Source organism: Staurois parvus, unplaced genomic scaffold (assembly GCF_062004578.1).
Source record: "Staurois parvus isolate SC_StPar_1 unplaced genomic scaffold, SC_StPar_1.0 ptg000011l, whole genome shotgun sequence".
In the NCBI taxonomy this organism is placed as follows: Eukaryota; Metazoa; Chordata; class Amphibia; order Anura; family Ranidae; genus Staurois; species Staurois parvus.
The window spans coordinates 9530874-9557321 of NW_028317807.1; the positions used below are offsets into that span (position 1 = coordinate 9530874).

The 26448-nt window shown below is 41.6% G+C and overlaps 2 protein-coding genes across 4 annotated transcripts in view; one reads left to right on the forward strand and one right to left on the reverse strand.

The window, feature by feature from the left end:
* The window catches only part of NBEAL1 (neurobeachin like 1), a 241734-nt gene extending 221726 nt beyond the window's left edge, over positions 1–20008 (forward strand). For both annotated transcript variants that reach the window (XM_089670591.1, XM_089670583.1), the window contains 3 exons: positions 3753–3901; positions 11165–11300; positions 13406–20008. In XM_089670591.1, coding sequence (XP_089526717.1) covers positions 3753–3901; positions 11165–11300; positions 13406–13504 — 384 coding nt within the window. In that variant the 3' untranslated portion in view covers positions 13505–20008. The remainder of the gene's footprint in view (positions 1–3752; positions 3902–11164; positions 11301–13405) is intronic.
* Positions 20004–26448, reverse strand: part of LOC149473762 (alpha-aspartyl dipeptidase) — a 57413-nt gene continuing 50968 nt past the window's right edge. For both annotated transcript variants that reach the window (XM_089670604.1, XM_089670610.1), the window contains exon 9: positions 20004–24904. In XM_089670604.1, the coding sequence (XP_089526730.1) occupies positions 24844–24904 (61 nt within the window). In that variant the 3' untranslated portion in view covers positions 20004–24843. The remainder of the gene's footprint in view (positions 24905–26448) is intronic.

Genomic DNA, 26448 nt, shown 5'->3' on the forward strand with positions numbered 1-26448 from the left:
TAGCACCTAAAAAATAGGATTTTCACACTTACTGTAAAAAAGTTTTCATGGGGTCCATTGAAGAACACAAAAAGTCTTTAATCTTTTGGTTATGCTACTAAGAAGGAATGGACACTGGAAAACAAAAACACTGTAGGCCAGCCACCCTGCCCCCTACTACCAGCATGCTTGAGTTTTGTAGCAAAGAAGTACCTAGAATACAATTATAAACATATAGGGGTGAGACCTGTGTCCCATAATGGACTCCAAGAAAAGGATTGTATGGTGAGTACAAAAATCCTGTTCTCTTTCTCATCCATTGAGGAACACAGTCTTTAATCTTCATGATGTCCAAAAGCAGTCCAGCTGATAACTGGACATTACAGCAACAATAACACCCAGGAAAAACTGGGGACTTCATGCAGGTCAAAGAGCTGCCTGAAGAACCTTTCACCTGGAAGTTGACATCAGATGAGGCCTCAAAGCCCACCTTGGAGAACGTGTAAACAGAAGACCAGGCGATAGCCTTGCAAATCTAGTAAACAGTGGGCTAATGCTGAAAAGCCCAAGAAGAACTCACAGATCTAGTAGAGTGTACCTTAACCGGAAACAAGGGAATCTGATCCTTAAGACTATAAGCTTGTATGATGGTCTGCCTTGGCCAGCTGGATATTATGAAAAAAAAACAGGCTGCTGCACCTGTATGAGGTCTATCTGGAATGGAAAAGGAAATCAATGTTCTTGAAAGAAGCAGTGGCTGATAGACTACTATAGTCTGAATCACAACCACACAGTTGAGGAAAATTGTCTCGGTGAACTGAAGCCAGACAGAGGGACAGAACAACAATATCCTGGTTGAGGAGAAAGGCAGAAATTACCTTAGGGAAGAAGGAAGACCTGGACCTCAACACCAGAAAGGGTTCCTTGCAGGATAAGACCACCAGTGTTTGCCAAGTGTCTTACCAAAACGCCTTACCACATCCTCCTGTGCCACTCCTGATATTGATTCTGTGAAAAAAGTGGAACGGGTATTTGGCGCACTCCAAGAAGGGTTAAAAATGGTATATGTGGAAAGGACTAAAAATGGAAAACAATTATCATATTATGATGAAAATATATGTGTGTAAGACACTACCGTATTTGCCGGCGTATAAGACGACTGGGCGTATAAGACGACCCCCCTACTTTTCCTGCTAAAATTTAGTGTTTGAGCTATACTCGCCGTATAAGACTACCCCTCTTCCAATGCACACCAGTGGCAGGAATAGTGCCCCATCATTGGTATCAGTGGCAGGAATAGTGCCCCATCATTGGTATCAGTGGCAGGAATAGTGCCCCATCATTGGTATCAGTGGGAGGAATAGTGCCCCATCATTGGTATCAGTGGGAGGAATAGTGCCCCATCATTGGTATCAGTGGCAGGAATAGTGCCCCATCATTGGTATCAGTGGCAGGAATAGTGCCCCATCATTGGCATTAGTGGCAGGAATAGTGCCCCATCATTAGTATCAGTGGGAGGAATAGTGCCCCATCATTGGTGTCAGTGAAAGGAATAGTGCCCCATCATTAGTATTAGTGGGGGGAATAGTGCCCCATCATTGGTATCAGTGGCAGGAATAGTGCCCCATCATTAGTATCAGTGGGGGGAATAGTGCCCCATCATTGGTGTCAGTGGGAGGAATGGTGTCCCAACATTGGTGTCAGTGGGAGGAATGGTGTCCCATCATTGGTGTCAGTGGGGGTGGAATAGTGCCCCATCATTGGTGTCAGTGGGGGGGGGGAATAGTGCCCCATCGTTGATGTCAGTGGGGGGGGGGGAATAGTGCCCCATCGTTGGTGTCAGTGGGGGGGAGGAATAGTGCCCCATCGTTGGTGTCAGTGGGGGGGAGGAATAGTGCCCCATTGTTGGTGTCAGTGGGGGGAAGAATAGTGCCCCATCGTTGGTGTCAGTGGGGGGGAGGAATAGTGCCCCATCATTGGTGTCAGTGGGAGGAATAGTGCCCCATCGTTGGTGTCAGTGGGAGGAATAGTGCCCCATCATTGGTATCAGTGGGAGGAATAGTGCTCCATCATTGGTATCAGTGACACCAATGATGGGGCACTATTCCTCCCACTGACACTTGCTGACCCTGTTCTCGTATGGTGCTGCTGCAGCCAGCATATGTGGTTGCAGCAGCACCTCTACACTGACCACTTACCTGCTGGTCCTGCACTCGATTTTCGCGGGGCCGCTCGGCTCCACCCCCTCGCCGGTGATTGGCCGCCTGTGTGCCTTTCCTGAGCTACAGTTCTGGCGGCCAATCACTGGTGAGGAGGCGGAGCCGAGCAGCCGCACGAACATCCAGTGGCCGAACTGAAGGCGCAGCCGAACTGAAGGCGCAGCCGCACTTCCTGGACCGGATCGTCGTGGGACCGGAACCAGGTAAGAAACAGACGCTGCCCACCCCTGTACTTAGTGTCCCTTCCATTGGGGGAGGGGGGGGGGGGGGCGGCGGCGGCAACGCGCCGCCCCCCTAAAAAATGTCAGTATGCCGTATACCGGCGTATAAGACGACCCCCGACTTTTGAGAAGATTTTCAAGGGGTAAAAAGTCGTCTTATACGCCGGCAAATACGGTGTATATATATATATATATATATATATATATATATATATATATATATATATATATATATATATATATATATTTTACTGGAAGGCAGTCAGCCAGTGAAGAGCTAGAGATAGCCCTGTGGGAAATCAGAAAAAAAGAAGGCGGCGCCCTCTAAGTGCAGCATAAAACTCTTTAATATGGCTAAAAGTATATATAGCACAGGCCACTCACAAAAGTATGGTGGAAAAACGCTTGTGATCTGAAATAATGGTAGGCATCCACTGTGTGAAGGGACTTGAACCTCTATACGTGCAGGAAGGTCCGGTGTTGGGCAGCAAAGCTGGTGGCTTCCGGCATATCCTTTGAGTTCTGGGATTCCCTCTGAACGGAGAAGAGGTCACTTCCGATCACCTCCCCCCCCTCATATCACATGATCATAAGTGACGTCTTCTCCATTCACAGGGAATCCCGGAACTCGGAGGATATGCTGTAGGCCACCAGCATCGCCTCCGAACACCGTACCTCCTGCACATATAGAAGCTCGAGCCCCTTCACACAGCGACCATTATTTCAGATCACAAGCGCTTTTCCACCGTACCTTTATGAGTGACCTGTACTATACATACCTTAAGCCATATTAAAGAGTTTTATGCTGCACTTATAGGGTTCCGCCTTCTTCTTTTCTATTGATTCTGTGAAGCAGATGAGAAAGAAGTTTCAGGAAGGAAAGGTATAGATCAGGTGTACTGATCCCACAGAACCACCAGAGCATCCACTGCTTCTGTGAGAGGATCCCTGTATCTGGGGTCAAACCTCTCCAGTTTGTGGGCTTTAGTGATTGTGAACCTCACATCGGTATCAACTCCTTCATATGCCTTGATAAATCCATGAATGACATGACTACATATTAAACATCCCTATCCAGCAACATGTTTTAACAGATAAAGTAATAATGTCAGTCTCTGTGTTATTCTTTTTGTATCCATCCCAGACTATAAGTATAGCTTGAAGGTAAATTTTGAGTATATATGGCTGCTTCAATTTTCAGTATCCCAATTTAAAGCCATCATTTTGACAATTTTCTACATAGCCTCATTAATATAACAGAGCACCATTTTACTTTGTTCTTGCTGTGTGGCAGTGGATTGTGGTTTAATAGTATGTGTATTTCTAATTACAGAACAGGAACTCCTTGCATCTGTACAGTGTAAATGGAAAGTACTTAGGCTCTGAGAGTCTGAAGGAGCAGATACTGGACATGTGTGTGACTGGGGAGAACATTGTGACTGGTAGTCGCCAGGGACTTCTCTCCATACGTGATCTATACAGGTATTCTGAATTTCCAAAGAAAGATATTTCAGATGGAAAATAAAAGTTGTGGTCTTTTACAAGTGCTTGGGTATGTGAGAATGAGGCTTAACTGGAATAGAGATAAAAAAGAATTCTATTGTATAGAACTTCTTATACTATCAGAGGACCCATATGTTTTTTTTTTTTGATCACCAATTAAATGATCTGCTTTATATAAACAGGCTTCTGAAATAACCTAAGCAGATCCTCTACACCGGGGCTTAGCAACCAGTAGATCACTGCCAGGTAACTGGTAGATCACAGTCTGGGCTTGCTGACCCGCCATCCCAAAGCATCAAACAGAGTGCAATGCAGAGGGACTACTTGTAAAGTTGGAGATGTAGTAGGGAGCAAGAGCCGCATAAGACGATGCCTCCTCTGTAGTGCTGGCTCCTGTCCTGTGATACCAACTGCACTCCACTTATCCTGGTTAGCGCTGTCCAGAGTGGTGCTAGAAGCAGGAAAGAAGAGATCGTCAGGTCAGTGTGAAGCAATACACTGGACATAATAGTATAGGACTGCTTTCACACTGATGTGCTGCAGTTTACCCACACCGCGGTTGCAGTGCAGTGTACCTGCAGACTGCAGCTTTCCTACGGGATAGCTAAACTTTGCCAAAAACTAATATTATATTCTGCGGGTTTGGAGCACTTTCTGAAAGCATGCCACACTGGCAGAATATAATAGTAGCTTATGGCAAAGCGCAGCTAACCTAGGAAAGTTGCAAATGCGCTGCACCCGTGGTGCAGGTAAATCGCAGCACATCATTGTGAAAGCAGCCTTTTGGGGGCTCAGAATATTTAAGTGTTCATTTACATTTGCAGTTTGGGGGGTAAAATGCCATAGTTAAGATGTGTTTTAACCATCCCTGCCCCAACCGCGCCCTCTTAAGCTGCAGTTGCCAGGGGTGTACACATGTTGCAGCTGCAGCAGGAGTTATTTACCGTTATGGTTCATGGGTGTAGCACCTACCAAGCATGGCCAATTCAAGTGAATAAGGCCGCTCTGCAAGTGCCCTCCAACCTTGTGCAGTACAGCAAACAAGGGGATAAAGTAGGCAGCATTGTGTTGCTTTCCCACCACCTGCTTTAATCCCTTGAACCATGCAGAAGCATGCAGATGCAGGGCGGTTGCAGAGTGGCCCCATTTACTTGAATGTGTAATGATTGGCAGGCAGTAGCACCCACCAAAAGCAACAAGGAGTTTAATTCCTGCTGCTGCATGTGTATACCTTTGGCTGCTGCCTCAGCAGCAAAAGGGGGTAGGGTGCCACTGCCAAATGCAACTAAGGGCTTATTCACAAGTGCAGCTGGCAGTGCTGCTCCTCTGAAAAGCGATCCAAGTGTGTTTGACCAGTGGTGAGGAAGCAATATGTTGCCTCCTCACCACCTGATTTAAACCCATGATTGCAGTGTAATGCATGCAATTGTGACAGCAATTAAGGGTTTAAATCAGTTATGAGTTGTGCGACGCTGTGCCTAGTGCTCTTTGACTTTTCCCAGGTTGTTTAGGTAGATCTCCACTTCGTTAAGGTTGCCTACCCCTGCTCTACAGTTTGAAAACATTTGTCCTCAATGCACGAGACCCATTTCTACTATACCACTAGATGAGCCTTTTTCAACTGGGGTGGCGTTTCTTCAGGGGTGACAAAATTCCTAATAATTGTCCAATAATTGTCAACATGCCGGCGGATGGATTAAATCTGCCTTTTTTGTTACACAAAGCCACAGGTTCTATTGTTCAGCATTACAGCCTTGAGCACTGTGCAGGCCATCTGCCTGCGTCTTAACAACCGATGACATCATCAGTTGATAAGGAGCACGTAGGGCTTGTCCAGCATCCCTGTTTACCTTTCTCCTGCCTCTCTTTATCAGCACTAGGGTTACGTTGGCAGCGTGAGGGAGATGAGGAAAATGAATACTAGCCAGTACCAGTGTGCCAAAGTATATTTGCATTGTAGAAATTAATCCTATGTGTGTTCTTTTTGTGTGGATGTTGCTGCAATATGTAAAACTATTAGTTTAGATTTTTACATTTTAGTATGGGGTGCCTTGAGATTGTGCAAAATTTTAGCTACCTCAATACTGGGTACTTTCACCCCCTTCCTGCCCAGACCGATATTCAGCTTTCAGAACTATCGCACTTTGAATGATAATTACTCAGTCATGCAGCACTGTACCCTTATGAAATTGTTATCATTGTTTTTGAGACAGACAGAGCTTTCTTTTGGTGGTATTTTATCACCATTGGGTTTTTTATTTTTATTGCGCTATAAATGAAAAGACCGCAAAATTTGAAAAAGGAATGTTTTTCTTTCTAAAATTTTGCAAATAACTAATTTTTCCTAATAAATTGTAATCACAATTTATATTGCTACATTTATTTGGCAAAAAATAACCCAAATCAGTATATATTATAAGGTCTGTGTGAAAGTTATAGAGTCTACAAGCTATGGTACCAATCATTTGATTACACCTGATGTACTGATGGCTCATCATTTTTTGATGCCCTAACATGCCAGGACAGTACAAATACCTCCCAAGTGACCCCTTTTTGGAAAGCAGACAGTCTGAGGTTTTTAGTAAGAGGCATAGCAAGTATTTTGAAGTCTTTTTTTTTTTTCCACAATTCTTTGGAAAATGAAGAAATTAAATAAAATGTGTTTTTTCCACAAAAACGTCATATTAACAAGTTATTTCTCACACATGGCATAGGCATACTTGCAACTACACCCCAAAACACATTCTGCTACTTCTTTTCCAACATCCAAGGAAAGCCTTCAGGTGTTATCCACTTTAAGACCAGGCCACCTTCTGACACTTTTTGTGAAAATCAGTATTTTGCTAGAACTTAGAACCCCCAAACATTATATATATTTTTTGCAGAGGCCCTAGAGAATAAAATGATGTGTTTTGCAAATTTGTATGTCACATGGTATTAATACAATTTTACATACCAACGCAAAAATACACTTTCATATATTTTAATGCACACAAACACAATATAATACCCAAGTTTTTTGTAAAATATAAAATATGGTGTTGGACCAAGTAAAAACATACCAAACATGTCACGGTTTAAACATGCACACGCTTGTGAAATGGCGCCAAACGTTGGTATTTGAAAATCTCCATAGGCGACACTTTATAAGCCTTTGCAGGTTACCAGTTTAGAGGTATAGAGGAGGTTTGGTGCTATAATTATTGCTCACGCTCTGACGTTCGCGGCAATATCTCACATGTATGGTGCAATCGGCGTTAACTTATACGGGACCGATGGATGCGCTAGCCTTTGCACGTGAGCATGGGGGGATGGGGGCGCTTTAAATTTTTTGGTTTATTGGTGGGACACTGACAGATGTGCACTTGTACACTCTGATAGATTTTGATCGTACACCGGTGGACACCGACAGATGTTGATATTGCAATGGAACACTATTGCAGATGTTTTATGCATTGGTACATTGTGACAGATGTTGATGTGACACTGATATACTGTGGCAGATGTTGATTGAACACTATTACACTGTGATAGATGTTGGTGTGACACTGGCACAGATGTTGATGTGACACTTGCACAGGTGTTGATGGGACACTGGCACAGGTGTTGATGGGACACTGGCACAGGTGTTGATGGGACACTGGCACAGGTGTTGATGGGACACAGGGACAGATGGTGCTTGGTGTACTGTGTGGGGATGGCTGCAATCTGTGTGTTCTTTGCATAGCTGAACACGAAAATCATAAGCTATGCAGCGAGCTGTCACAGGCTGCCCCCCCTCACACTGAGCTCTCACTGAGTTCAGTGGGGAAAATAGTTACAGACACACGTGTCTCTGTTTACATTCAGTGATGGCTGTGATTAGACACACATGATCGGTAGGGCCGATCAGAGATCCCATATCCCGATCTGTGATGTGCTGTGTCCGAGAGAGACAGCAATTACAGAATCGTGCTGCTGCGTGGCCCTGAGAGGACATCCAGGAACCTCCACTCAGAATGGGAAAGCCGTTAAAGGGTGTCTTGACTGAAAAAAGGTTGAGAAACACTGCACTAGACAATGTTCCTACAATTGGAATACTTTTGTGTACAGTTAGTCCTACAAATATTTGACTACCAGCAACGTACCTGTATGTTGTCGGACTTCAAGTTCAAAGTTATATCGGGATGATGTCTACAGCTGTAGGCATCCTGGTATTGTTTGTAGAGTCGAAGGTTGGCTTTCTTGTAAAAGCAATCCTCCCCAAATGTAGACAGCGCCATTTTTAAATTGGGAAAGCATCTGAGCACACTGATCTTGGTGTGATCAGATGCTGTTAAGGGCAGAGGAAACATCTAGGTCTAATAGACCTCAGATCTCTCCAAAAAGATGACTTCTCTGCCTGGCTGCCTTACTTTCTCTCTTCTGAAATTCCCACAATCATTCTTGGTGACTTCAACATCCCTGTTATTCTTAACACTCCTGCTACTTCTAAACTCCTAAGCCTAGCCACTTCTTTTGACCTAAAACAATGGACACATGCTTCTACTCACTCGAATGGTAGCTGCTTCGACCTTGTATTCTCCTACCTATGCACTCCCTGCAACCTCACCAACTTTTCTTTTCCTCTCTCTGATCACTCCCTTATGAGCATCACTCTCTCATTGGCTTCCTCCTCGTCTTCCAACTACCAAACAGTTACCCATAGAAACCTTCGCTATTTTAACCCCTCTCTTCTTTTTTTTGGCAACAGATTGTCTCTATGACAAAATCTCAGCCCTGTCCTGCCCCAACCTGGCCACTTCAATCTACAACAGTTCACTGTCATCCATCGTGGACAGATTGGCCCCCTTCACTACACACCGAATTAGGCCCCGACCGCTACAGCCCTGGCAAACAGACAATACCAGAAGCCTCAAAAAACATAGCCGTTTGTGGCGTAAGACTAAGACCCAGCAAGACTTCAACCAATATAAATCTGCCCTTCAAAAATACAACTCCTGTCTCCACACAGCCAAACAGACCTATTTTGTCACTCATTAACACCCTCTCACGCAGTCCCCGTCAACTCTTTTCTACCTTTAATTCTCTACTTCGTCCTTCTTTACCCCCACCCACTAACTCACTCATTGCCCAGGAGATTGCTAATCACTTCAAAAATAAGATTAATACAATTTGTGACGAGATCTCCACTGTACAGACATCTCCCTCACCCTACACTCCTTGTCCACCTGCACAATATATACTTCCCTTGTTTAACCCAGCTACTATAGAGGAGGTTGGTAAAATGTTTTATAAAGCACACCTAACCATCTGTCCCCTGGACCCTGTTCCCTTGAAAATACTATGGTCACCCTCTGGCTCGATCCTTCACTCTTTAACTCATATCTTCAATCTCTCCCTTTCTACTGGCATCTTCCCCAACTCTCTAAAACATGCTCTAGTCACCCCCTTACTTAAAAAGGCCTCGCTGGACCCCACCAATCTTAGCAACCTAAGACTCATCTCCTTACTCCCTTTTGCCTCCAAACTCTTTGAACGTCTAGTCTACAATCGGATGAGCTGCCACCTTATTGAGAATAACCTTCTCGAACCCACAACACTCCACAAAAACTGCTCTTCTAAAACTCACGAACGACTTGCTAACCGCTAAAACTAATGGTCACTATTCCGTACTCTTACTGTTGGACCTCTCAGCTGCCTTTGACACAGTTGACCAACCCCTCCTCCTCAAAAAAAAAACTCTATTTACTTGGTCTCTGTGACTGTAGTCTCTGTTGGTTCAAATCTCACCTATCGCACCGCACCTTCAGTGTCACTTACAACTCTACCACCTCCTCTTACAGTCGGGGTCCCCCAAGGTTCTGTCCTTGGACCTTTCCTATTCTCGATCTTCACCTCTTCTTTGGGTCAGCTGATAGCTTCCCATGGTTTACAATATCATTTCTATGCTGATGACACACAAATTTCTCTCCCCTACCCCTCAGCTCACCCCATCAGTTTTCTCACGTATCATCAATATACTAACAGTCATATCAGACTGGATGTCACACTACTTCCTAAGACTCAATCTATCCAAAACTGAGTTCATAATATTTCCTCCCCCACGTGCCTCTTCCCCGATTTCTTGGTCAGGATCAATAGCACCACTATCAACCCATCCCCGTATGCCAGAGTGCTAGGGGTAACCCTGAATTCTGACCTATCTTTCAGGCCCACATCCAATCCCTGTCCAAATCATGCCGCCTCAACCTCCGCAACATCTCCAGAATATGCCCCTTTTTAACCATTGATACCATACAGCTCCTAATTCACTTATCTCTCGCCTTGACTACTGCAACTCCCTCCTCATTGGCTTACCTTTACATAGGCTATCCCCCCTCCAGTCCATCATGAATACTGCTGCCAGGCTCATCCACCTTGCCAACCGTTCAGTGTCTGCTACCCTCTCTGCCAATCCCTCCACTGGCTTCCACTTGCCCAACGAATAAAATTCGAAATAGTAACAACTTACAAAGCCATCCACAACTCTGCCCCCAGCTACATCATTAACCTGGTCTCAAAATATCTACCAAACCGCTGTCTTCGATTCTCCCAAGACCTTCTGCTCTCTAGTTCCCATGTCACCTCCACCCATGCTCGCCTCCAGGACTTCTCCCATCCTATGGAACTCCCTACCCCAATCTGTCCGACTATCTCCTAATCTATCCACCTCTAGACGATCCCTGAAAACCGTTCTCTTTAAAGAAGTCTATCCTGCTTCTAACTAGTAAACTGCCTTTTATTTCCTCCATCAGCTCATCCCCCTCACAGCTATTACCTTTTTTATCACTCAACCCTTCATCCTAGACTGTAAGCTCTAACGAGCAGGGCCCTCTGTATCCTCTTGTGCCAAATTGTATTGTAGCTGTAATGTAGGTAGACATTGCTTTTTTTTTTTCGTTGGTTTAGCAAAAAAATTAAAAACCCAGTGGTGATCAAATATCATCAAAAGAAAGCTCTATTTGTATGAAAAAAATGATGAAAGTTTCATATGGGTACAGTGTTGTATGACCGTGCAATTGTCATTCAGAATGTGACAGCACTGAAAGCTGAAAATTGACCTGGACAGGAAAGGGGGTAAGAGTGCCTGGTATTGAAATGGTTAATGCTACATGTGCTGACATTGCATGAAAGGAAATTGGCTTGAACAGTTTCTTATGTTTGTGATTATCAACATGCTTTGAAAGTATTTTACATGGACTTACTTTATATTGTTCACAGCTTGAGTCTCAGTGTTGCACCTCTCATCATGCGAGTTCCTATCCACTGTGTTTCTGTGACAAAGGAGAACAGCCACATCCTGGTGGGACTGGAGGATGGTAAACTCATCATTGTTGGTGTTGGTAAACCAGCAGAGGTATGCATTTATAGGTATACTGGGATTTTTTGGAGTCATAATCCAAAGACATGTCTATGATCTGAGACAATGCACAAACACCTTCCAGTTCACAAAACCCAGTGAGATCAGCAGTGTCCAGCTCAGACAATCAGGCAGATTCACTGTCAAAGTTTTTTTTATTTGCACTAAGATACAATTTTTCAAGACAAGCTTTTGGGGTATGCCCCTTCTGCAAGGTCCAAGCAGTCCAGAAAAATTGTATGTTAGTGCAAATAAAAAAGTATCACGGCCAGAGAAGGCGCGTTTCTTAAAGGTGATGTGGTTTTGTTTTTGTATGGTTACATTGGGCCAGCTTGGGGCAGCGTAAACATGCATGATCCATATATGTGGCTGATCTCTGTAAGATGGAAATCACTGTAGTAGCTGCCACTACTAGAGTGATCCTTACTGTCTTCTGTGTGCCTTGCTGCATAGTAACCACAGGGGGTCAGTAACAGGTGCCATTCAGAGAACAGCTTGTATTTTTTCAATGAATGAAGAGCATTCTCTTATTGGATAAAGTGGAGTGGCTTGACAGTGACATCACATTCTCGACTTTTGCACAGAGCAGCCCGGATCTTCCTCGGTTCCCCCACCAGCACCTCCTCTGTCTCCTCATTGGCTCACTGGCTGTGATTGACAGCAGTGGGAGTCAATGGCTCCCACTGCTGTCTTAGCCAATGAGGAGGCAAAGACCCGGCACAGCTGAGGTTCTCGTGGACATTGCTGGATCGCAATGGGGCTCAGGTAAATATTAGGGGGATTGGGGGGGGGGTTGCTGCACACATAAGTGTTTTTACCTTCATTCATACAATGCATGAAGGTAAAAAACTTTGAGCCTTTACAACCACTTTAATTGCAGATTTAATCCTGATCTTTTAATTTCACTTACAAATGTTGACTTTTTTTTTTATTCTGTTCAAGTGCATTGCAGCAATTCTTGCATACTTTTGATTTTTTTTCACCTAAACTTTAACAATGTTTGGCACATCCATGGCTTATATGCATTAAAGGGAATTTATGAAATTTGGTATATACGTATGTTGTGTATGTATTGTGTTTGACACTAAAAGATAAAATTAAAAAAGATATACTTTTCATTTTTGTTAGCCTGGTAAATATAAAACATTGCATACACATTTCCATGTTTACTAGCCTAATCCTAACTACTTTGATGATCAGACAGAATTACACAAAAAACTGAATGAGAGTAGCCGCTCACCTTCTCTCCCTTCCACATCCTGCTGTGTACAGGTCCCAACAGACTATTAAATAGAAACAAAAGGCCTGAAAACAAACCATTTAGCACAATGGCTAAATGGTTAGCACTTCCGCCTGGCAGCACTAGGGTCCTTGGTTCAAATCCCAGCCACGGCACCTCCTGCCTGGAGTTTGCATGTTCTCCCTGTGCCTGCGTGGGTTTCCTCCGGGTACTCCGGTTTCCTCCAACACTCCAAAGACATGTTGGTAGATTAATTGGATCCTGTCTAAATTGGCCCTTGTATATGAATGTAAGTTAGGGACCTTAGATTGTACGCTCCTTGAGCGTTAGGGACTATTGTAAATGTACAATATATATATATGTAAAGCACTGCATAAATTGATGGCGCTATATAAGTACCTGAAATAAATAAATAAAATAAATTTCTGCCTTTTTATTATTGTTTTTAAAAACCTATAGTGCTGGCAGTTCTGTGTCATGGGTGCATCCTAAATGTGTGAATTAAGGATTTTATATAAATATGTTTACACTTACAAACTAAAATAAAACTTGCCCCAAAACCATTGAGTTTTCTTTTGAAAATGCATAAACATATGATGTGCATTTTTGTGGCTTACCATTCATTTCTATGGGCCTTTGTCACCACACACATGTGAACAGACCCTAAGCAGTATAAAAATGAACATAGCTATCTGTCCTGCAACTAGTTCCTGTATTATCATGTGTATGCACCTCTAGAAACATACTATATAAACTCATTTGTTCCAGTGGTGTGATTTGGCATTAATTAGTAAGACTTGTATGTTATGTAATGGTAATATATCATGTTCTACATAATAGCAAATTTGCTTTCTTTTTTTAGGCAAAATCAGGTCAAATATCCCGAAAGCTTTTTGGTTCTAGCAGACGACTTAGCCAGATTTCTTCTGGAGAGACGGAATATAACACACAAGACTCTTAACTTCGCTCTGACCGTAATCATGGAAAATGACTATGAATAAAGGCATTTGATGGCAAGCCTCTACGCAACGCCTTATGGAGGTCTCACAAAGTGAATTTCAAGGGTACATGCTACAGTAGAAGACAGACCTCCTCAGTCAAGTACTTGTAATTAAAATGAAATTAAGTCCTCCACCTGTATTGAAGTTACCTGTACTGTACACAGTGGCTGTCAGAGGATCTACATTCAAGCGTATTATTTTGTACATTAAATTGCTGCTTAACTCTTTTGTTGCCAGGCATTTGCCCAAGTCTCGCAGCAGAACAGTAACTTGTTGAATGAATCACAGATAACATCTAATCATCATACCTTCCTTTTGTTCATTGCACTACATCTTTCTATATTCTATAATATGTCTCTTCATTTTATTGTAGAGGGTTTTCTAAACACTACTGGGAAGTGGGGCTACATTCCTTCTTCAGCAGAAACGCAACAAGGCGCTCACAAATTTAATTTATAGCTTTTATTATAAGCCGTCCTATAAGAATCTGTAGATGTAGTTAGTATCCCCAAGCAACAGTTTATTTATATTTAACTGGATTGTAATATAATCAATCGTTTTTTCGTTTTTCAAATTTTGAACCTTTTTTGATAAATGCTTATGTAAAAAAACACAGCTTTGTACATCTTCATCTGTGTTTTTATTTTTTCTGTGGTCTGACAGCCTTGCTTTACAAAAATGTTGATATTCTTTTCTTTCATGGCAATTCTCTCTTCCTGTCCATATGGAGCCATTTATTATTAAAAAAAAATTGAAGTAGCAGGTGGTCAGTAGCTTACCCCCTTACTTTAAAATTAAACTCCAGGTAGATAATAAGTAGCACCAACTAGTGCAGGTATAGATTAATTTGAAAACAAAAATCATTCAATTTATTTTTAAAGGCATATAGTGTTAGTAAATTGAAGAATGCCCTATGCAGCAGCACTCAAATTGGTAATGGGAAGGAGGGCAGCAATAGAGTAGGAGAGAATAGAAGATTAATCTCATCAGCATGTTGGTTTCACTCTCCAGCAGAATAGAGGTAATGCATTCATGAGAAGTTTTGTAACTGCTGCAGTTGTGGTGGAGGACCTGGCATTACTGGCAGGGTGTCTAGTTCACAAATCTGGCCATCAGTGCATATAGAATTCAAATTATTTGGTAGGTAAAAAAGTCCACCTGCAAGTATTTTCCAAGGGGTGTTCCATTTGCATCTAATCAAGCTTAACCTCAGTTCTCATGACTGTTTTAGTATTTCTGTCATTAATAACCTGTGTAAGTTTCATCTTGCTGTTCAAATGATGGCCTATATATGGAGGGCTGGTAGTATTTGCCCCTTCACTGGTTAATCTTCTCATTCCATGTTACTTCCTGCATCTGGCTGTCTAACAAGCATTTATCCCTTTACAGCCGGTCTTTCTAACACAAGTATATTATTATTATTATTATATTATACAGTATTTATAAAGTGCCAATAGTTCGCTCAGCGCTGTACATTACAAAGGGGGACAGAACATGTGACAGAACAATACCAATACAATGCAAAACATGAGGGGATTGAGGGCCCTGCTCTTTCGAGCTTACAATCTTAAGCTTTTGCTAGTTGTGAGTTGTCAGCTTTCCTGAAACAACTGGGATTATTTATTAGGGCAGGAAACACTATTAGTGTGCAAAGTGTGGTGATCTTTAGGAGCCTGTTTTAATTTAGTTTGCTGTAGTCAGACCTGTAACATATTGTTTTATTGTTTGCTGTGTGTTGCTCCTTGAATTTTCACAAGAGCGTTACAGGACGGAAGATCTACAGAAATGAAAGGGCTTTTAATTGCTTTCCTTTGCCCTGTATGTCCTAGCATAATTCTGATCATAAGTACATTCTGCTGATTAAGGATAGGTATAATTCTTAAAAAAAATATTAACACTAGTTGTTTCCACCCCTCACATAAATACTTTTCTAGATTGATTTATATGTAAAGATGTGTCTGTCACAGGTAACACATCTTTAAACTGTGATTTAATCAATACTGTAGTATTCTATTTACTTGAAGTAGTTGTATAAAAATGCATTCAGTTGGAGATGATAAAGCAGTCAGTCATGCTTCGCCAATGTAGCACTCTGTGCATTTTACTAATCTATTTATACTGTGATTACTCTGTGTGCTGTTACATTTCCTTACATTGTGTATTTTCTTTGTTGAAGTCAGTCTGCTCTGCATGGTTTCATTTCTCCTACATATATTCCAGTGAGTATAGCAGTGTAGCTGTCATTCCAGTGTCACACACTTCTTGAATGAGCTCTTTCCATACCGCAGACTGAGTAGTTATTTACTTGTTTATTTATAAGTTAGTAAGCTTGTACGTTTTGGTTCATGTAACAATATGGCAAACCTATAACTTCCAGGCAGACTTTCCTTTTATGTTTTCCCATATTTGTCCTATGAAATATATTTTTTTTGATTTTGCTAGTGGGTACAAAATAAGGAATGGGTCCAGAAGCTTTAAACTTTAGAATTATGTTCAAATATAATAGCAATGCCAATCATTGTTTTTCAGTGTCCAGATTTTTTTTTTTTTACTATTTGCTCAAACACTGTTGGGAATAGAAGATATGTTGCTTGTAATTTGTTGTATTTAAGATCATATATACCACCTGTATATAGATCATTTTAACTTTAATTATTGTATATCTTTATTTTATTCTGAGTAATTCTATCTAATTTAAACTTTGTCTATTTCTATTTATATACATGAAGAGAGGATCTCTATTCTGTTTGAAAGCACAAATGTGTAAAGTTTATACATAATTCTTTTTTTCTAAAATGCATACGTTCAATTTCCTGGTTATTGATATGTCTACAGTTTTAGAACTAATTTCTTACTATCCAGCATTGGCTTTATATGTACATATGTATAAGAATGTTTTTACTGCTGCAGAGATATATGCCTTCCTGATCTAAAAGATTAGAAAGTCTTTGAATTATTTTAATTTCACGTAATACTAAATCTACGTCTGTCACACTACGCCAAATATTTAGCTACAAATGTGTAAACCACAGAGGTTTTGTACAATTTCAAATGACCTTACCAATAAACCGATTCTTTATAAAGCGTGTATGTTAGAACCTGCTCACTAGTTGTACAATGAACTGTCATGTATGCATTATTGAACACCATTTACTGCAAGCAATGTTTTTTTTTGCATTAATTAAGAATCATATGATAATTTTGTTTTATATAAATCTAACAGGATCAAAATGTAAGGTCTTCCAGTATTAAAGGGTTAGGAAGTGTTTATTTAAAGCTGACCCATCACACAACACTGAACTACTTAAAGTACACCTGTCCCAAGTGCAATCATGTACACTGCCCTTTCTGTCTGAAAATGCTGTAGGCCTGGCTGTCATGCTGACCTTCTTGGCTGACTGAAGCCAGAGGATCAGCTGTACACACCGACAACTGGCATTTTCAGATGAAGGTCAAGCAATAGCAACCACAGTATTTTTATTTTTTTTTTAACATGTTTGCTGTAAAGTGACCCTGTCACCACTTCACACACTTACTGATGATACCTTTAATATGATTCCTCTATTTTCAGCAGAGAGTGCTGCAGATTTCTCTATTCTCTGACAATGTCAGTGTGCACCCATCAGTAAGTGGTATTTGTATACATTTAAGTGATATGTTCAGCCTAAAATGTGTGAAGTTATTACAGGATCACTTGAAGGCAGAGCGTGATTTGAATTACAGTATAGAAATATACTACATTTCTTAGAAGTATCTGCTATCAATCTAGCCAGGCTATTGCTTTATGAGATGCCATGGAAAAAACACTATTACACTAAACTGCAACTGGCAATTGCAAACCAGTGAAGAGTCTGGAGGTTCTAAAAATGTAGATGATAGGTCTGCTTTAACATGAAAGTTCTTATTTTGATGTAGGCTTTATATTTATATCATATATGTTATTGATTTATAAAACGATCGCTGTGGCCTTTCTTTTTTAAGCATATCTGGGAGCACAATACGTTTCTAAACTCTCTCAGCAGATTTAAGTTATGATTTTACTGAGTGCAATATAATTATATTTGTGTTTTGTCACAATCGTGATTTGTCAAAGAGCAATATTATTTAGTGGTTCATCATATTGTTGCTTCTTTTGTTTTGTTTTTTCTGGTACACATAATAGTGCCTCTATATTTTGTAAACCACAAAAATGCAGCAAGAATGCTATGCCTTATTGTTTTATTCATTGACCTCCAAAATTTAGGTGCTTTCACTTACATAATGGGAGCAGATTATCAAAAAGGAGTGAGATCAGATTAAAGGGGTTGTACAGGTGAAACATGAAAAATCTTAATAATAGGTTGAGGAGTTAACAAAAGAACGAGCTTTGTGATTTTTTTTTTTTGTTTCTTTATTTTTTTTTAAAGGCTTCCTTCATTGTGATCTGTTTTGTGACTTTTTTAGATTAGAGCAATGATAAGGCTAGAGCCACACAGGTCATTTTATTTTATTGCAACTGAGAGTTTTTCCAACTTGTTTGCCATCACCTCACAAGGATAGAGATACAGCAGATATTTTAGTAGCTAAGCCCCACTGCTAAAATTACTAGTGCTTAACTAAGAGTTGTAACAAATGGTCTCTCAACAGATAGAACAAGTGGCTTCCGATGGAGTAAGCTACACAAGTAGATCACTTTCACTGAAAACCACGTCAAAACAATCAGAAGATCCAGAGCTATAGGCAGCTGAAATTATACTTCTCTGTTTCCTATAAAAGTAAATCTTGGCTCTACCTTCTTATATTAGGCCTTAAATGTGATAAATAGGCAAAAGGCCTGGGTGTCGGCCAAGGGTATCAATTTTATGAAAAGTCTAACCTTACCTCCTTTCAAACAGTGTGATGCCCCTCGCCGGTGCTAGCATCTTCTTCCTGGCTTCTCCCAGGTTCTGGACGGCGGTCTTCTCTTTGGCTGATACGGGATGACGTCGCTCCCATGCATGTGCAGGAATGCAGTGATCCTGGCGCACATGCACTATGCTGGAATGTAAAATGAGCTGCACCTGCGCAGCTCAGGGTACATTCCAAAGAAGACTGCAAGCAGGCAGGTAGGTTTCCTTTATTGCAGAAGAGACATTGCATGGCTCTTCTGCAACAAAGAGCCTGCCTGCTCGCAATTTTTAAAAGCTCGAATTTAGTTCCACTTTAATATTCATATCAAGGATAATATTTAATAACCTGTTTCTCAAAAGTGCTTATATTGCATCAATCTAGTCCTAAAAGTAGTTGATGTGGAGCGTGCACCTTGTAAAATCTGTAGATAAATTTACATTTTAAGATGAAGAGGAAAAGCAATGAACAGTTGTATACATTATAGGAAGGGGATTTCTAATATGCTCTGATGGTAACCTTTCCTTGTGCAATTGTTTATCCTTTATTCTTCGAACGACTCAGGATTGTGACAGTAAAAGGGAGCTGAATAATAAGCAGCAGAGACCAGCCAAGCAATCAGGACAGCTCATAGTTTACAATCCTTTAAACTGTTGTTTGGTATTCTCTACCGGAGAGCATCACGAAGCTGAATAAACAGTTTGTGTTTAACTTAAAGAAGAACTCCACTGCATCTGAGCAGCACAAACCAAAAGCACTATTTAATTTGTAATATTCAAAGAATAGAGTACTGCTTGGATCTCGAAGAAGGGGACATACCCTGAAAGCTTGTCCTAAAAATTGTATGTTAGTACAAATGAAAAAAGTATCACGGAGAGTACTCAATTATTTCTGTCACAAGTGCACTAATACGGCTACAATCACCTCAAGTAATATTCAAGGCAAACTCTCCCATCCATCCATGTCTCCATGATTTATTTTGCTGAGAAATCACGTACTAATGGTAGCAGAATAAGGATTAAAAATAGTCAATGTTAACTGAGAGTGAAGTTCCGCTTTAGGATACTTGCACATTTTTATTACAGTTAGAGAATGCTAAGCAAAAATAGAATTTGACCTGAACAACCCCTGAAAATGTGGTCAGTTTTCATGGACATTCCCCCCATATTTTTGGTTGGCAAGTCCTTAGGTTTTTACTTCTCATCATTTTGAATAATACCTTTAATGGTTTGTACTGAAATTCCCTGGTGTTTTTTCGTATTTTGTTATTAGTTTGAAGTGTGCAGCCTTTCTTTTAAAGAGTGACCTTTCGTGAGCTGACATTTTAATAACTGTTTTACTCCTTTAAGTGGCAGAGAATGTCCCCGCCATTTGCACAGCAAGGAACCAAAGACATCTCTGCTATTGAAAGGACTCTATATATTTGCTCTAGTTTGTGTACAGGGTGATTGTGGATGATTTTAAAATGTTTTGCACTTTTCTAGAAACTTCAGATTTGTAAACTGTAATGAGTTAGTATTTTGTACAGAATACATTTGAATTGTATGTTGTATATACTGTAACTTTTGGCAGCAGAGAATAAAATGGAATGTCTTCGGTTTTGCTGTCCTTTATTTGTATTTATCCAGGATGTAGGCACAGAGTACACCAAAGTAGGCATATGGTTTATTGTATCTGCATTTCTGCTAAATATATCATTTACACACAGTAAAGATTAAAGTATACCTAAAGCCATTTTTACCTTGGTTGAATGTAAATGGAGAAAAAAAATGTGATATTCCTTGCTAGAACTGAGTAGAACAACTTGCTGTCCCATAGACACAAGAAGAAGTATGAGGAACTCTTCAAAACAGTGAAAATCCATTAATAGACAGTTGTCACCAGAACACATCAAATGATCTCCCCTCTTCTCCTGTTCCATTAAACTTTTAAGTTTTTTTTCCCCCTCACTTTCAGGCCTGCCGAAAATGCCTGACAGAGGTAATAGGATTTTAGATACACATTACTATTGTTACTTCCCAGCCTGCAATACCCCTTGTAAATAGTCAAGTGGGTATTTATTTCAGGTACTTATATAGCCCTGTCAATTTACGCATATATATTGTACATTCACATCAGTCCCTAACCCTCAAGGGACGTACAATCTAAGGTCCCTAACTTACATGCTCATACTAGGGACAATTTAGACAGGATCCAATTAACCTACCAGCATGTCTTTGGAGTTTGAGAGGAAACTGGAGTACCCGGAGGAAACCCACGCAGGCACATGGAGAACATGCAAACTCCAGGCAGGTGGTGCCGTGGTTGGGATTCGAACCAACGACACTAGTACTGCCAGGCGGAAGTGCTAACCATTTAGCCATTTTAGTATGTTTACATATTAACAGGGAATGGGGAACTATCTGAAGAAAATTACACAGTTTAGTCCAGTTACAGGATACAACCTTTTGACAAACAAATTATAAATGCACATTTTCTTTGCAGGTAAAAAAAAAATGTGCATTTATTATTTTTTGCTGCAGGAGCCTGTAAAGCATTGCATCAGCAATCAACAGATCGCTAGTGCCATGCAGGTCTCCTGCAGACCTGTCAGTATATCTGCTTATCCGTATGGGATATACGAGCAAGCAGATGTACTGACAGGAAAAATCAATGAACTACCATAGTGCCGTGGCAGTTCATTGAGAACTACAAGTCGACAGTCGCACGGACGTGTGGGCAGAACTGACAGCTTGTACGGGGAGAAGCTCCCCGTACTGCTGTCACAGGAGGGAAGTGGATTGGGCAGCGGCTGTAACATTGGGAACATGTTAAACCCTAGAAACAGGTGGAACGTAACATATTCCCAAAAGTGAACTTTTTATAAATTTTTCTGAATTCCAATATTCTTGTCTTTTATATATGGTCAGAAGCATAGCCCCAATATTTTCTAGTATCCAGTCTGCTCCCTGAATGTTAATCATCCTTAAGTAAAGACAAAGTACACAGCAGACACATTCTGTGTACTGATCTCATGCATTTGCTCATATCCTCAGTCATTTAAGCCCATTGGATATGACTACTAGCAATCAGCTCTACCACTTCCCTGCAATTGTAAACGTGTTGCATTTAAGGATATATTGGTAAATACAAAGTACCAGAATATGACTTGGTATTATTACAACTCCCTATATATCAGCACTCAAACTAGCAGTAGAAGGAGCCAATCAGCTGATCTGCATGCAAATGTGATGCCAAGCAACAAGTGGACAGGAAGAGTCTTTATCATTATGTACTCTAGCTCTGTCCAATCAGTGGGCTGGAGCCAGGGAGCATACACCACTGCATTCCCTAACTGTAATAGAGAAAATTGTGGCATTATCCTTACTGTGTTGGAAATGGGACTCAATGAATATCAAGAATGAATAGACAAATGCAGATCATTTGGCAGGTAAATCCACCTCCTTATGTTTATTTAGCTGTTTTCCTGGGGTTTAGCTTTAAAGCAGAACTCCAGTCAATTTTTTTTCTATTCTCATGCAGTGGGGCTGTGCCTGCACTGCATTGGTTAACTGCTCGTTTTGTCTAGGGGCTCAGGGAAAAGCTTAACTTACCCCGTCCTCCCAAAAAACGCGCTCCCCCACATCTAGCTTTGGACTGTTCCCGCTGTCCTCACGTTCAGAGCTGGTGTATGGGTGTGATGACGTCAAGAACAGTCTGTTCACAAGACCACTAGCGTGGGGGGGAAGCGGCAGGTTTGTTCTTGCGCTCAGAGGATCAGCAAATTGGGTAAATATATCTCTACAAACCCCTAGACAAAAATGAGCATTTAACCTATGCAGTGCGGGCATGGCCCTACTGCATGGGACATTAACATTTTTGCCCAGATTTCTTCTTTAAAGGATAAGTTCACCTTTTTACCAAAAATAATAAATGCAGTTTTTTTTACAGGTTAAAAAATATGAATTTATTATTTTTGGTTGCAGGAGCCTGGAAACCATTGCACCAGCAATCAGCAGATCGCTGGTGCCATGCAGATCTGTCAGTATATCTGCTTGCCGTACGGGATGTACAAGCAAGCAGATATACTGACAGGAAGAATCAAACTACCACAATGCCGTGGTAGTTCATTGAGGACTACAAGCCGACAGCTATTAAAGTTGTTGGGTCTTGTAGTGTCTCATTCACAGAGGACTGTGAATGAGTGACACAGACGGCCAGATGGAAAGAGCCCCACACGGCCACATTTTTTTTACATTTGACAGCTAGAGGGAGAGAGAAAATCCCCCCTCTAGCTGTCTACTTGTGGCGGATGTATATTGCCCAATGTTGTTTGCAGTAGTGTTCTTAATACGCGCTGACAGTAATGTCAGTGCGCATTGATACCTGATGCCTCCTCCTTAGTTCCTGTGAACTCAGAGGGATGCACTGGGAGTACTACACAGAGCAGGAGCTGAAGGGGGAGGTTTCACTTTCTAAGGCAGCACTGATCACAAGACGGTGGGAGGGAGCACAAAGCGTAAGCCCGTTACTGGAACACTAGGTGAGATCTATTGATGATTCTGTGTAGTGGTGCCAGCAGAGTGCAGGGAAGGAGGTGCAGAGGGACGGAGCACTGTGTGTGTAGAGCAGCAGTCAATACAGACTGGAGGTTGAGCAGAGAGAAGGAGCACATAGTTAAAACAGGAGGTGACATCCAGTGTTTGGTAGCAGCGATGCAGACTGCAGAGAGGGGGAGCGCACAGTAGGAACAGACTGAATGTAGCAGGAGGTGAGATCATATTAGCTCTATATTATGCCATAACTGTACATAAAGCTATTATGATCTCACCTCCTGCTACATTGAGCCTGGGTTCACAATGAAGCGGTGTGGAACTCGCAGCGGTTTCTGTGCGAATTCCGCACCACATCACAATCGCATCCCGTTCATGCGAACCAATGTGGGTGTGTATGTTATGTTAACAACACCCTGAAATCGGTCCACAAAACACTGTGAGATGTGCAGAATCAGATCGCATGGGTGTGTACACCCATGCTATCCAATTTTAGTGCGGACCAAAAAAAAGGGTCCTGCACCTTTTTGGTGCGGATGCGGTGCGATTTGAGCCATACAAAATTTATGGCTCAAATCGCACCGCACAAAATTCGCATGTGATTTGCACAGGAATGCGGTGCAGTTCCTGTGTGAATCACATGCGATATACCGCACCACACAATTGTGAACCCAGGCTCAATCTCATCCAGCTATGTTCCCCTGCAGTCTTCATTCAGCACTGCCATACACCCGATGTCACCCCCTGCTACATTATTCCATGTGTTCCCACTTTCTGCTTCCCCCCTCCACAGTCTGCATTCACTGGTGCCATACACAAGATGTCACCTTCTGATCAAGCCATGTGTTCCCACTCTCTGCACTCCACGCCACCCTCTTGAGTTCACAGGAACCACAACTACAGAGAAGGCATCAGGTATCAATGTGCACTGTCAGTGCGTATTAAAAACAACATTGGGTGGATATACATCTGTCACAATTTGGTCTTGCAGTGGAACCCCAAGTGAGAAACCTTGTGTTATGGACTTGCAGAGCTTTGCAGGGAAGCATATTGTTATTTACTGCACTGTTCCGCACAGGTTCTCCTCTTGTCTGTCCCAGGCTGTTAAATGTACTATCACCTGGGATGGACGAGAGGAGGACTAGTGGGGATGCAGCTTCCCTGCACTGCTCTGCATTTGTTTGTTATATCTACAGCTCACTGATCAGATCCAATGTTCCGTGAGCTGTAGATCTGACATTTTTTTTTCGGGAGTTCCCCGCGATCTCAAACTTTTTGCTAAGGGTTCCTCCAAGGTAAAAAGGTTGAGAAACACTGCTTTAAACCATCAAAACAGTACTTTGCAGGGAGAGCTAGCTGTTGTGATATCTGACGTTGGCCATACACAGGTAGAATTTCATTCAAATGTTTTTTCAAGAATGCTTTTTGATTTTCTAATCATTAGTGGAGTCAAATTGGCATCTGTATTTAACCACAGTGATGAGAAAAAAGGACAGCATTTTTTTTTCTCAAATGAATGAATTTCTAACAGTGCATGAGGTTTTTATTGAGGAAAGGTAATTCATTCCTAAATCGAAGGTTTAAAGCAAATTCAATTTTTGAAGTACTTTTGAACAACATCTGTCAAGTCCTTAAAGATTGTACTAAGCATTTTCGTAAGACCGTTCCTTTTACAATCTATTAGTGTATGGCCAGCTTTAGACATGTAAAGTCCATCCATCTATAACCCAAATGTCACTAACCCTTTGCATTTTGTCTGCAGCTCCTGATTAAGCAAAAGCATTGGAAAAAAAAAAAGTGTGCATCATTTTTTATATAACTGTATTTTCTATTTTAACCCGTAGTTTATTAAAAACATCAAAGACTGCAGGAAATGTTTGTTTTACTATATCTTTTGTTCATCACTGATCCAAGAGGAAGCTGAAGTCTTGTTCTGGCTCATGTTCTGTAGGGTCTTTGCCTCTGCGCAAAAAAATAGAGAGAATGTTGTTACATTTCATAACAATAACATATCCAAACCACTGATAGTAACCAGGAGTGGACTGACCATTCGAGAACTCGGGCACTGCCTGAGGGCCCGGGGTCAATAAGGGGCCCCTGGTACCTTTCCTAGGCTTTTTTGGGTGTGGTTTGAGTGTGGGCAAGGACACAGGGGCCCCATGATCCCCTATTGCCCGGGGGCCCCATGAGTTGTCAGTCCGCCCCTGATAGCAACCAATCAGATTACGATCCTCTGTTTCTAACCTGCACTGGGACCTGGTGTGGTCTGGTAAACTGCATGTAAAAATCTAAGAGTAAACTTATTTTTCTGTTAAATATACCATTGAAAGTGTTCAATAAATACCTGTAGATGCTGCCAGAAATTGTGTGATATACTTAAGTCCCCTTTCACACTGACTGTGCAACTGGGTCAGCCTGTCAGTTTTTCAGGTGGACCATCCGTAGCTTTCAATGGAGCAGTGTGTATTAGCGGATATGTGTTTGCTGACACCCACCGGCATCCGATCCTGTGTGACAGGCGGGTGGAAACGGACAGGCGGTCCATTCCCATCTGACCGCCCCATAGAAAACAGTCGGCTGTATCTGTGTCCACTCTCCAGCAGCGGAGCACACACAGACCTGCCATCTGCTTGCTCAGCGCTATCAGAGGAGATTCCCCGCTGAGCACGCGGATCCATGGATCCTTTAAAGTGGAACTTTAATGAAAAATTTTGGACAGGCAAGATATTTAATGCAGAAGATACATACCCCATCTCGCCATGTCTCGTCTGCATTAAAGTTGCTTACCTGCCTGTCTGTACTGTACAATGTGCTGAGCACGTGCAGCATTTCAGCAATGCCAAGATTACTGAACTACTGCACATGGGCAGGAGTGACATCATCTTGGCCTGACCAATTAAAAAGCCCTGGGATTAATACCAAAAAACCGTTGGGCTGAAGCTGTCAGCAGTAGGCAGGGAGCTCTGCTTTAAGTACACTAGTTTTGTAAGGGTTTATCAAATGTCCTATCAAAGGTAACCTGTTGGTGAAAAAAAAAACACTAATGTGGTTTCAGGATTAACACATACAGTATACTTTAAAGTAGATGGCAAGTTATGCACTGAAACATATGGTGAGTGCAGCAATAAGAGCTCTTTCAATGAAGCAAAAGTGTTTAAAAAAGTGATATTAAATCCATAGTTTCTAAATTGTAATGTGGTGGTTATGTGACCACCAAAACTTTGAGCTGTCCTCTTCCTCTACAGATATCGGGAGGGACTGCTGAATTGAAGCCAGGAAGTGGGAAGAACATGCCTCTGCTATCACCTTGGAGGTAATGTCAGCTCTGCTTTACAGTGGACAACAACCCTAAGTGGGATGCCAGTTTGAGAACATTTTGGCTGTGAAGTGTGTTGAGACTCTCATTGGAAGGTCAACAACATAACTGTGAATTTGAGGGCACAGTATTATCTTTGATGGTCCTCCACAAAATGCAGGATTCCCAGAAACACTGTCAAGATCAACAT